This window comes from Bombus bifarius, unplaced genomic scaffold, assembly GCF_011952205.1.
Source record: "Bombus bifarius isolate JDL3187 unplaced genomic scaffold, Bbif_JDL3187 scf7180000007996, whole genome shotgun sequence".
NCBI classification, from domain to species: Eukaryota; Metazoa; Arthropoda; class Insecta; order Hymenoptera; family Apidae; genus Bombus; species Bombus bifarius.
In genome coordinates this window covers 1,160,933-1,173,305 of record NW_022884376.1, presented here as the reverse complement: position 1 = coordinate 1,173,305, position 12,373 = coordinate 1,160,933, and the positions used below count along the sequence as shown (strand labels likewise).

Sequence of the window (12,373 nt, the reverse complement as noted above, 5' to 3'; positions counted from 1 at the left end):
CTAAACTTTTTAAGACCGCTCATGTTGCTTCAGCGTTTTCAAATGCACTTTTAATCCTCAAATTAGATTAACCATGAAGTTAAATGTGGCCAATGATATTCGTTCGCCGTTCAAATGATTCAGTCGTTTCATTGGTATTGCAAAATCTCTTTTAACGAGCAGCTGAAAATATCTATCGTTTAGATAACCGCTGTCTTCGAGGGTCGAGAGCAGTTAAGCTCGTTAAATTTGTTATCGATTAATGCTAGCCTTTGAAACCTCATTAAAACATGACTCGTCATCGATATGCAGTTCTGCGGAACGTCTACAATACACCGGATACGTTGAAATTTACACGTCGATTACAATTTGTTCTCGATTAAGGATAAATATGTTTTTCATTTAATTCATTCGACGCGAATTTTAAAAATTCGATCGATCGATTTACGTTAACGTTACAGAGAAGATTTAAAAATATGTTTTCGATGGATGCAATTGCAGTCTATTTTTAGACAAAAATTCCGTAATTATTTTTATCTAGAGTCAACTGACTATTCATCGACAGCAACCGTATCAAGTGATTCATATTATTACTTGTCGCAATAATAAACTCACACACGTGCATCTTTAGTACGTGCTTCTACACAGCTCGATTAATCACAAGTTCGAACCGATCGTTGGCCGTCGACCAATTGTTTTAATTTGTTTACACGTCTGGTTGTTGAGGAATCTTGTGGTACGATTGCCGATAGCGATTTCGAATGCATATTGCAACGGAGATCTGTGAAATTTTATCACTAATTTATCAGATTATTTGCAATTTAACAGCAATTCGCGTAACGTAACCACGAATGATTAACCGTGGAACAGAAAGAAAGAGGAACAGGGTGTTTTGGAAATTGATCTTCGTTTAATTATTAGAACATTCGCGTACATAAATAGAGTACAAATACATGTGATATTGATGCGTGTATGTATGTCTTCTTCATCTCAATACCTATTACGATCCAATAATATATACATTTGTATTTTTCCATTTCTACCCTTGAGATTCGACCCTTTTTAAAATCCACTTTAATCATCACGCCGATAAACGAAGTCAGGAACAATTAAGAATGACATACGGAGAAAGTTTATGGATGCTTGCTTGCACTTGTTGCAAGTGTATTGTCCCTTCCCTCTTCCTTTTCGATCCTCTGAAGCAATGCTTCGAGAATATTTGATGCAATTTATACAGAAGTATGATCAATGTTGCTAATATTCCATGCACTTTATGATTGACATATAACTCCTCATGCGTGTGAATTACGTAAGATATGGATCATTCGGGCTTTATTAAAAATATGTTTCAACATCGATCCTACACGAAATTTTCATTAAAACGATTCACTCGTATCTGTCATTTTGGAGCGATGGTGTTGTTTGTTTCGACGACCTATAGTTATAAGATGGAATGGAAATTTAGCGTGATTCGGCATTGGAATATCTGTGATTCGATATCGAGGATCAAATTATCTGCACCTAATAATCCCGAAAGCTCGGTTTTTCTCGCAGTTTGTTTCGAGCGATCGACATTTTCATCAACTTCAATTTCGTGATCGGAGTTCATGCTAGACTTCTAGTGCATTAATCTTCCAATTACCGGGGACGTTGAATTTACCGTTCGTCTTTTTGTACTGCCACGGTAACTGTAATTTTTCAATGATCCTGATAGTTGATTACATAAAAACAGGGAAGACAGTTCTGTGCGGTCGATAAAGGCGCCAGCATGACTTCAACGGCGTACCTATTAATCGTGATGAAAAAATGCTCTTTCTCGTTCGTTCTTTTGTTCTTGCTTCTACCTATGCTTACATGCTTCGTTTATTTTCTACCTTAAACGCTAGTTGTATCGTTAGAAACGTTAGTGAAGCGTGAACCTTTAAATATCGCTAGTCTTGATACGGGTTATAAGTAGATTTCCGTGGGATATAAAACGTGGCTAGGGCTGTGCCGAACGATATATGATCGACGAGAAACCTATCTCGTTCGGCAACAACCTGAAAAGTTCACAGAGATTGTACCGAGCAACGAAGGGGGAAAGAATTGTCGCTCGTTACATCTTATTTCCCTTGCAACCCGATCAGAAGTAGCCCTTAAGAGATAAGACAGTTAGCTGTGTCTAAGATGTCCTTAAATAAAGTGTACTTATTACAACGTTTGTCGTCAGGGTGTCCCTGGTTGTTCTTAGCGAAAAGAACGTAGTAATCGCGGATCGGGGAACAATTTTCGTCCAATCGACGATCCTCGATCAAATGTATCATTTCTTTTCTCGATACGAGGAACACGACGTCAGAGGGACGTCCACGCGAGGCGTGATTCCTTTATCTCCCATTGTTTCATCGTTGTCGAGAAAATGGATGTTCCGCGACTCCCTACGAAATATTGCACGCAAGATCCCTGCGATCTTCGACCCATGCGATCTAAAAGATCCGATATGTATGATAAATATTATGTATAAATGAGTGGAATGTCAGACGTAAAATGCGTAAGTGTAGAGCTTGTCCCGTAAGATATTCTGAAACCAACGTGTCTACCTCTGTCGTTGTATACGACATCGATCCTCAGCTGTATGTAAAACTAATCCCCCTTTCGAGGCGTTGCACAAGCGGCGAGCCTCGTGATTCTCGTCACACGCCACATCGTTTAATGTCGCGTGTCCGTGTGAAATTATATTTAAAGTGTTCTATAATGAGTGTGCTTTAACATCGTCAATGAAATGATTTTCTTCAGAGCGTTGCATAACCGACCTGTGACTTCCGCCATGTGCAAGTCCTCGATTCAACGGCGAACAATAGATCTTCGATTTAGCTTTCTTTTTTTAGAGATACTCCTTGTTTTTCCTCTTCTGTTTAATTTTGCCTCGCCTTTCTAACGTTACATTCATCGTGAATTATGCTTGGAAGCTTCGAGGGTAAGGGGCATCTGTACTGCGATTAATTAAATTGCTTCACGAGTTAAACGCAACGTTCGAATATCGTGTTCTCGCCTAATGTATAAATGATAAGTCCTCGACAGTAACGAAGCATCGCGACAAACCCGAAACCGCGCCGTCTGAATGAAAAATATGTTCGCGTAGCTCGTATGGAAACACGAATGTTTTTACCGTACGGCTGCTAGCTTTGTGAGAGAGGCGCGAACCGTGAGTAATATCGAGAATGACAGCGCGAAACTGCAAATTTTCCATGCGTCTACGCGAACACGTGTCCATCGGGTTCACCGCATGCTATCATGTAACACGTATGACGCGTTACGCGAGGTGAGTTTGCACTTTATCTGGAGTTTTCCTTGTCGCTTCTTTCGTCACCACCTGAGCAACTCGGTGGATCCCCAGCCTAGATGGGAATTTTTCAGGGCATCATCTTGCGAGGTGACAGCCATTTCTTCATGTAGTAGCAAAAGATCGTGGAAACGTAAATAAGAACCAACAGGGCGCACGTCACTCCTAGAATAAGTACCGAAGTCTTCGTTGGACAGGGTTCTATTATGGTTACCGTTTTATCTGGAAGATGAAAATAAATATTTTTTAGAAAATATCCTTTATAATATATCGGAATAATTGCAAAGAAAAACGAAAACTTCGAGACAACTGAAATCGTCTGTCGTACGATTACCGGCTTCGTTGAAGTCTATACTGGCGTCACTTTTCAAGAAGTCTGACTGTTTCTCGTCGCCAAAATCGAGAACAAGGATTTCCTGAGACAACGTCATGTCCTCTGCTTTTTCCTCAGTGGCATTCGCGATGCTTCTTCGACGCCTCTTGCCCCACGATTCCACCGACTCTCGTCCCCATTCGCAGACAGCCTATAATCAATTAAACATCTTCGTCAGCCGTCGACGAAATATGTAGATATATAAATTATGTTCGATGTTCGTTCAATCACCGGTTCGCACGGTCCCAAACAGTATTTGACGTTGCACTGGAAGATCACACCGTAAGACTCGGTGAATCTAAATGCCTCGTAGACAGATTGAAGAGCGTTTCCGTCGGGCGTGAAGCTTGGAAAGATGGATGGATCTACTGGACATCTGAAAATCAAATAATTACTCGTTCAAGTAACTTATTAATTGTTGCGACGATATTTTCTGCATACAAAGATCACCAACCCTTCGTCATCGATGATCTGGAAGGTACTTTTTGAGTCTTTGGCCATGGCGACGCAACTTCTTGCGAAAATTCCATAGGGAGCTATGGATCGAAAAAAACGAAGGTCACGATCAGAAACATTAAAGTATCTCGGCGTAACGACGATAAAAACTCACTATCTTCCGGGATTTCGATTCTGAATGTTAGCTTGTCTCCGATACGAACAGTCTCGACTTCCCTGGACCTGCTGTCCAGAATGCGGATCCTTGGTGGAGGGGCTTCCGGCGCGCTGGTGATACTTATCATTTCCGGGTCCCTGATAGGCATCATCCCGAATGTGATATTTTTGGAGGACATGTCGTAAGTGCACTTCACTTTGTAAATTTTGTCCGCCTTGGTCATCACCACGGAATGATGCTGGAGGACGACCGTATTCGAGTAGATGCCAGTCTGAAAACCGTCACGCTGCCATAGTGAACAGAGAGTTTGAACAGGATTTAACGACTCGAGCGGATACATGGCCAGAGTGTGAACGGGTAATACCAATCACTTACCACGCTCTGGGTGTTACAGTCCTGCCCACTCATGGTCAGGTCGAGCCTGAAGAGATCGCTATTAATCACATCAATGTTGCAGGTCTCCGAACGGCCGAGAGCGTAAATCCGACCATTAAACGGCTTGTTCGTACGAACTTGGACGGCAATTCGCGTGTCTTTACAGTCCACCGATACTGCAATAATATTTTACGATCCGTTATTTTCAGCTTCACGATAACGGGGATAGCTCCGAAGAATAGTTTGTCATTTTTCAATCGATTAATAGCATATTGCTTCCTTAGCTAATGTCTGTTTAATATGTACATACCGTCGTAACAGGTACCAGTTTTATCGCAGTTTATGTCGTTTCTCGTAAGGTTATTGATAGTGGGGTCTTCCGTGGTCTCGAAAACGACTGGCGGATCCGCTAATGGTCCTGTACCCTCTGTGGATCAATTTAAATATATCGAACGACGGGCTCGATCGTACGATGGAAGAAATATAACGGAAATTTGAAATTTCTCTCTTACTTTCGCAATAATTCTCGAAATAAGTTCCAACTCTTTCTCCGTTATCGATCAGAGGTCGTTCCGCATTGAGGTACGTGGAAGGCCCATCAGGAAGAGTCCAGTGATCCAGATGGAATAACTGACAATTGTATGCCGATCCTTGAGGAGCACCGCGATAGAGGAACGATCTACAGAGGAACTCGTTCTCAATTTCGCAAGCCAACCTACACGCGGATTCGCTCTGAACCTGCAGCTCTTTGTCCGTGTAATAATGTAATCCCGCGTATTGCGCGACCTTATCGTCGGCCACTCCGATTCGTGGCATCTGAAAGTTCCTCTGCGACTTGCACGCTTCTTTCCCTGAAAATTGCGATACCTCGAGTAACTTTTCTCGTCGATTCGTACGGCATATTTTGATATACAAACGTCTGTTGCGTCGTACCTTTCAAGCATAGATTCTCGAAATAATCCACGCCCTGGGCGTCTACAAATTGCACATACTGGCCGGTCGTTCTTCGATCGGAATCGCTCAAATGACATTGTAAAGTTACGTAGTTGTATTCGACGGAGCGGCAGGTGAATCGATGTTCGTTGAGACAAGCCGCGAGACAAGCCTCTTTCGTCGATGTATAGATCAAAGCATTGTCCAGGCCACGAATCATCTTGTTTGGAACACGTTCGAAGGACCATGGTCGCAGACAGACGTTCTCTGAAAAAGTTGGACGAGAAAGCGAAGAAACGTTAAGAACGTTCCAATTTCAAGTAGAGGAAATTAAAAAGAGACCCGAGAGGAACAGTGTCTCGTGCCGTATATCGTCGTTGTATAATTTTATAACGAGCGAAATGTTTTTGTTTATAGAGAGGCAGAGCACGTGCGTACGCCTGACCGCAGACGCGACGTTTGCACACCTGATGAAGCACATGCAGGCTGCTGGGAGTTCTTCCTTACGTAACGCTCGAGTATGCCACACGAGCCTCATATATCGACACCTGTAGCTAAGCGAGAAACGATCGACGTTGGCATCCTCGACATTGCGACATTTCAAACTTCAAGAATCCTATCGGCAAAGCGTCTACAGTGCACACAATGTGCAGCGCAGTGTAAATAATATTTCTACGAATTACTCGAGATTCCTCTTTCGAACTATTTCTTGAAAGTCAAGGCCACTTCAAGGTTGTTCTTATTTTTAACTCCAAAGCAGATACGGAGTTGCGTGTAGGACAGGACAACGTCCGTGAAATATGGTAATTCGTATTCGTCGAGAGGGAAGCACGGCTGCGTGAAAAACGAAAAGAATGCGAGGCGTACGCTCGGGGCACGGATCGTCGATCGAGGAACAGTTATACTATATCCGGCCAGTCCGAGGAAGTGTGGCGAATTTCTCGGTTGGCCGATCACGCGAGCGTGACGGCCGCGAGACGGGCACGAGTTGAAGCGCGCGCGCGTTGCCTCGATGCCGAAATCACGAGTGGAGAACATGTGACTTGGCAGATGGAACGATCCGCCGCTTCGTGACGCACGACCGCGCGACTTTCAGCCGAGAAACGAGAATACACTTCGTCGAGGACCGGCCGACCGTTCCAATTTCTTTTGTTCCGCCCTCGAAACCGGCGCTAATGTCGACGAACACCGGGGACCGATGCCAACGAATCGACGCGTCACGACGACACCGATGATTCACCACGGTCGAGCGAATTCCTCGTTTCGTACGATCGAACGACGATCATCGAAATATACCAGCCGATATATTAGCCTCGTTTCTTCGACAATGACGTCCTATGGAATATAATTGTTCCATTTTTTTTTTTTTTTTTTTAAGACTTTTTACATCTTCCGATTTATTTATTCGTTCATTTTTGGTTTCTTTGCGACTACGTAATCCGATCATTCGTCGATAATGGTTTGCCAAGAGTGGAGAGAATTAAACACGAGTGTAATTGCAATCGCGCCACGAATATTACAGTTGGAATGTTTAAAAATACGCCGGCCGCTTGTTTTCAGTCGCTCGCTATTTTCAGACGACCGAAACGCGCGTACGACGACGGAGGAAACGGGCGGTAATTTTTATTCGCCGAATATATTTTGTATACAGAGCGAACCGACGTTGAACTCTGTTATCTGTGACTCACGCGAATTCGCTAAAATTAATCGCCGTTGCGGGTTGCTTTATTTTCTCGAATTAAACTTTGGGATACGGGAACGGAACGGGGCTCGTTGCGTAAAATTTTGCACGAGCCAAGTGCTTACGCTCGAGTTTCTGTCGTCGAGAGGCCGATCGACCGCGCCCATGCAAATTCTTAACGTGTCGAGACCTCGATGACGGAGGTCTGTTTCGTCTGTTCTCGGTTATTTTAAGAGAGGAAGGATTTCGAACGGAAGTTACCAGCTAAAAAACGTGTCGTTTCGATACTAAAAGTCGCTACTAAATTTTCTTCGCTCCGCGATCGCTTCTTTTTTTATAGACGCGAGGAAAATATTTAGCAGACGAAACAGATCTCTATTTACGTTCAGTTTCTCTAGTTATAAATTCTCTAAAATATCAATACGCATCAACGTTCGCGGACTATTCGTTGTATAATGACCTATTTTCTATCCAGTCGACAGGATCGTCAATGTGCTTGAAAAGCGTTGGCGCGTTTCGAGAAAACGAACGATTTTACGTGCGTTGTCCTTCGGAGCGTGACCCAGGCCCAAACCTGGAAGGTATCGCTGAGAGTATCCGGGGACTCGTCGCTGTGAATTTTACGATCGTGTCAAGATAGTTGGCGTTATCGGAGGTACCAGCAGGCTCGTTAAACTAATATTAGAGGTTTCTTAGACACCCCTGGGATCTTTTCGACACTTTGGAAGTGGCTGCAGGTACATATTTACAACGGCGACCGTACTTAAGATATTTTCCGTACTACCCGAAAGGTACCGATAAATCTTTTAGGTGGTTTACTGCCACTCGACCTGCCCTTTCTGTAAAATCGTACCTTTCCTTGGTGAAAATTTGACCGCCTATACCCACGCAGGATACGGCTTTTGCATTAGGGTCTAGGGGTTTGACGGCTCCTCCACGCTCGTTTCTCGAGTACGACGAACAAGGGACGAGCGTACTGTACGTTTAAACGTTAGGAACGTTTCACTAAAATTCAGTTTCGCGTTTTTCTTGTTGTATTTTTGTCAATTTCGATCTTTCGTTCGACTTTATCCTTTATTTTTTTGTTTATTTTCAAAACTTAAAAAGATGGAAGTTTAAGAAAAGGTGGAATCTAGGAAAGAAAGGATCTGGCATCGTTGTCTCCACGATATTGTGTTAGGTTACCGTGCAACGCGATCTAACGGCTACCGGTATCCGTGCTTATTTGCGCATCTACCTGCTCCCGGACGACTTTGCCACTAGCGTTTAAACCCGGATTATCGTACCCGGTGCCTCTCTTTGCCTGTTTCCTTTCCGACAGTGCCGCTCATATTGCGGGATTTTGCTTCGACCTGTAGCCCTGTTAGTTTCTTTTTGTTCTCTCACCGACCTCTCGAAAGAGTTTACCGTCTGGTGCGAGGTAGAAGGTTACGGCCGAAGGTATCGACGTATTAACGTTCGTTAAAGGAGACGTGCTGGTGGCTCGATTATTCCCGAGTGTATCAGCCGCTCAAGGTCGAATCTTCTAGACAGGTGCACGAGCATCGTGGACTCTCTGGTCGAAAAAAATGCCCCTAATAGCATTTAGCAGGCGTTCTCTCGGCCGTGTTCGATCGATCTCGCGTTGCGAAGTTTCGAAGCGTGTTGTCGGTCGAGTCCGCTCACCTGATCTGATCTGAAGCTTCGTCATGTAGTACATGTTCGCAGCTCTCTGCGGTTGTGCCGCGGGATTCGTCGCCGCTGTCTCGTTCTGCAGCTGGCACAGGGTGTCCTGCATCGGCGCCAAAGGATTTACGACGAACGAGAACGCCGCCGCCTGACACTCGGACTCCTCGCGGCACCAGCCCTGACACTCGTACAAAGACAGGTTCCTCACGCTGTAGTACGTCGTTCCGCGGTAATCGTAGTCTGTCAGCTTCTCGAACGCTGTCCTAGCTGAAACGTGAACGCGACTCCTTTGAAAACGTTGCGAGGAACGGCGTAACTGGAATTACTTGTTTACAAGTGGTTCTCGAGCATCTGGTTCGGTACTTTCGAGGGACTAACAGAGGTACAGGTACTTACCTAGAGCAGCGTGAGCGACGGTGGCGAAAGCCAGCAGCGTGACGCCAGCGACCACAGTCGCCATCGTACCGATCGCGGACGAGCCCATCTGCAACAGAAGCAATGGATATCGGTTAGAAGCGCAATTACCCCCTCGCGCTCGGCTCGATTCTCTGGTGCTCGTCCTTCGTTCCCAAGGTGCCTCCGCTCCTATGCGAGTCGTTTAATGAACGTTGCGCGCGCGTAACAGGGACAGACGGAGTAATGAAACGTTTGCGCGTTTAAAATAGTTCACCAAGCGAAGTTCCGCTCGTTCCAAGACGAGTCAAACGAGCATCTAATCGATGGCGTGAATTTGAAATTCGTTTACCGCCGTAGCGCGTAACGCGGTCGGTTTGCCACGCGATCTCTTTCTTTTCTATCCTTTTGCATTGGCAAAACGTCGATGGCATACGCTAGAGGGGCGAGAGATAAGAGATAAGAGGTAAAAGGCGAGAGGTGAGAGGTTCCCGATAACTCGTTTTCCACGGCAGGCGCACAGTGTTCGTAAATCAATCGAGCGAAGAATAAATCGTTGGAAGTCGATAGCCGCTCGTCGAGCCGGTCCGTTCGTAAAAGTGTTAAGAGACGATCTCAGCTCGAGGAAGTCGTTCGAGATTGCCGGCGTCGGTCGAGTAATTCGCCCGTGCAAGCTGGCCGGGAAGCACGCAAGTCACCGGCTTCCCGTGTACCTTTTGCTCGTGTTTCAACAACTGACTGCTTCCTGGATTTCTTCTTTCCCTCGGTTTTTGCTCCCTTTCCACCTCTCCCTGTTTCTTCTCTCCTGTATCTACCCAGCTTCTTTCTCTTCCCTTCCTCTTCTATTTCCCTCTATTTCTCTTTCTTCGTCTTCGAGCGAGGATAGCGCGTCCGCGATCGTTCGCCTCCCCCTTCCACTCGATCCTCGTTTTTCCTGCCGGTCGATTGAGCGATCCAGCGATACTTACGGTAGGCTGCCGTGTAAGGCTCGCCATTTCGCAGGTTTGTTCTAGGTTCTTCTTCTCTGTCGATCTCCGGAATCCTGCTTCGAGAGCACGTAAATCCTGCTTCGAGACCGGTCATTACGCCGATCGCCGTTCATTTTCGTTTCCCGCGTGTTGGTTAGATCCTTCCAAAATCAACCGACTCGTTTCCTCCTCGAACGATCGTTCGAAACGTGGTTATTGCCTCGAGCGAGCAGCTGGTTCGTTCACCCGCGGTTCATCCGTCGGTTATCTTCGTTCGAAGCGCGATTGAAACGCGAGTTGTTGGTTCGCCTTCGCTAAAATCCAAGGGATTCGGTGTACACGTTTCAGTGTCGTGCGACGTGCTCTCTGGTAATTGCGGCAGCACGTAAATGACGCGAGATTGCTCGAGCTGAAACGAACGTAATGCGATAACGGCGCGTTAGGACCTCGGACGATGGAGTCTAGGCTTCGGTGTTTCGTAGCCTCGGTTCGAGGTCATCGAGCCTGCAATAGCCGAGGACCGTGTAACAGAGGAGGAGAGCTTTGTCGTGTCTTGCACCGAGGTCAAAGGTTCAGCCTGGATCCCCACCTTCTCCTCTTCTTCGTTTCTTTCTCGTCTCCTCCCCCGGACCGCCCCGTGACGACGGGTTTCGAGCTTCGGTGCAATCGATTTCAATCTCTTCGTTGTACACACGTTTTAGACTATGGTTGCAGCGGATACGTGTACCGGCGAATCGCCCGTGTCCTGACGTACGAACGATCGAATTGCATATACTCGTCAGAATCTATCTATCCGTATTGGTCGAAACGACGTCGTCAGTCGTTTGTCGGAATTAACGATTATCGCACGTAGAAATCGCGTCGAACGTGTCGCGAATCGCTATCGAGAATCGTCGAGAGTACGCCGATTACGCGCCTACGACTCGAAGATACGCATTTGATTTCGCAGATTCGCGAATTTCTTTCTGACATTTGCGATAAAGTTGCGAGCGTTGCGAAGTTGCACCCGCTAACGACAAGGAATGCGCGTGTTTCTCTCGGCGGACGGGTTGATGCACTGTTACGAAGATTAATGTTCTCGTTGCGGTCGCCGCGAAAGAAACCGAGAGAAGAAGCGCGGTTTTCTTCCGGCGCGCGGCTGGTTACCGAGTTATCTGAGAACACTGGGTTTTCTAGGAACGTCGGTATCGAGGGGAACGCGGTACTTTATCGCGTTACCGTTCGACACTGCGTTACTTTCATCTCGAGTACGGGACAGTCCAAGTGCTCTAACGTCACACGCGTCGCGTAACACGTCACCACCAAACAACCGGGACATTTCCTTCCACATGTGGCAGCGCACCGAGACATATAACTTCGATTTCCTATCGGAGAGGCAAGGTTCCTCTGGTCTAACGGAGCACAGTGGAACTTCGTTCGTTTATTCGAACGAAATTTCAGTTGTTGTCCGATTTAACGAATTCTGATCGATAAATTGCTGATATACGAGCGAGGAATCGTAAATAATGGAGACAATTGGCTTCTATTCCTATTCTCATTTGGAAGGATTAAGAAAGGTCCTTAAGCCTCCTTAAGCTCTTCGCAGTGTTCCAGCTATTCTCTCAGTTTGTGTAAATTCTTCTCGAAGATTTTCTCCGATCTTTTACGAACTCCTATAGTCATATGTTTTATCGTTAAAGGGAGAAAGGAAGACCGAAAGGTGCAGACGAGAGAAACAGCTGAAAGCAGACGTGCGAACTTCTCCGAGCGCATTGTCCTAACTGGCGTTCCACCCGCAGGAAAAGTCGTTTCGTGTGCACACGTATCCCTGACCTTTACGTCACAACCGGTCCCTACCGGCGATACGAGCGAGAAACCTGGCCGACGAGTTCTCGCGAGATGTTCCACGGCTTTTCAAGGCCCTGCCAGCATAGAGAGTGGCTTCCGGTATTTCGTTCCGCGAACGACGTCGCTTCCGGACCCCTCGTTCTTAACCCTCCGCTTTTACGAAGGATATCGTCCTTACAAAACGCTATCTCGGCTATATTCTCGGCTGTAATCGTCAGTACGTTTCTATGCAAGCAAAATCGCT

The 12,373-nt window shown here is 46.0% G+C and overlaps 1 protein-coding gene across 3 annotated transcripts in view; it reads right to left on the bottom strand.

Annotated features, from left to right (window-relative positions):
* Positions 1–869: 869 nt before the first annotated feature.
* Positions 870–12,373, bottom strand: part of LOC117206139 — a 37,665-nt gene continuing 26,161 nt past the window's right edge. The window contains exons 2-12 of one of the 3 annotated variants that reach the window (XM_033445201.1): positions 9,338–9,425; positions 8,939–9,208; positions 5,593–5,859; positions 5,172–5,510; positions 4,970–5,086; positions 4,660–4,835; positions 4,282–4,570; positions 4,126–4,207; positions 3,903–4,047; positions 3,633–3,822; positions 870–3,520 (exon numbers count right to left, since the gene is read on the bottom strand). In XM_033445201.1, coding sequence (XP_033301092.1) covers positions 3,369–3,520; positions 3,633–3,822; positions 3,903–4,047; positions 4,126–4,207; positions 4,282–4,570; positions 4,660–4,835; positions 4,970–5,086; positions 5,172–5,510; positions 5,593–5,859; positions 8,939–9,208; positions 9,338–9,425 — 2,115 coding nt within the window. In that variant the 3' untranslated portion in view covers positions 870–3,368. Of the gene's footprint in view, positions 3,521–3,632; positions 3,823–3,902; positions 4,048–4,125; positions 4,208–4,281; positions 4,571–4,659; positions 4,836–4,969; positions 5,087–5,171; positions 5,511–5,592; positions 5,860–6,059; positions 6,221–8,938; positions 9,209–9,337; positions 9,426–12,373 lie in introns of those variants that run through there. The other 2 variants (XM_033445202.1, XM_033445203.1) reach the window with 2 other exon arrangements.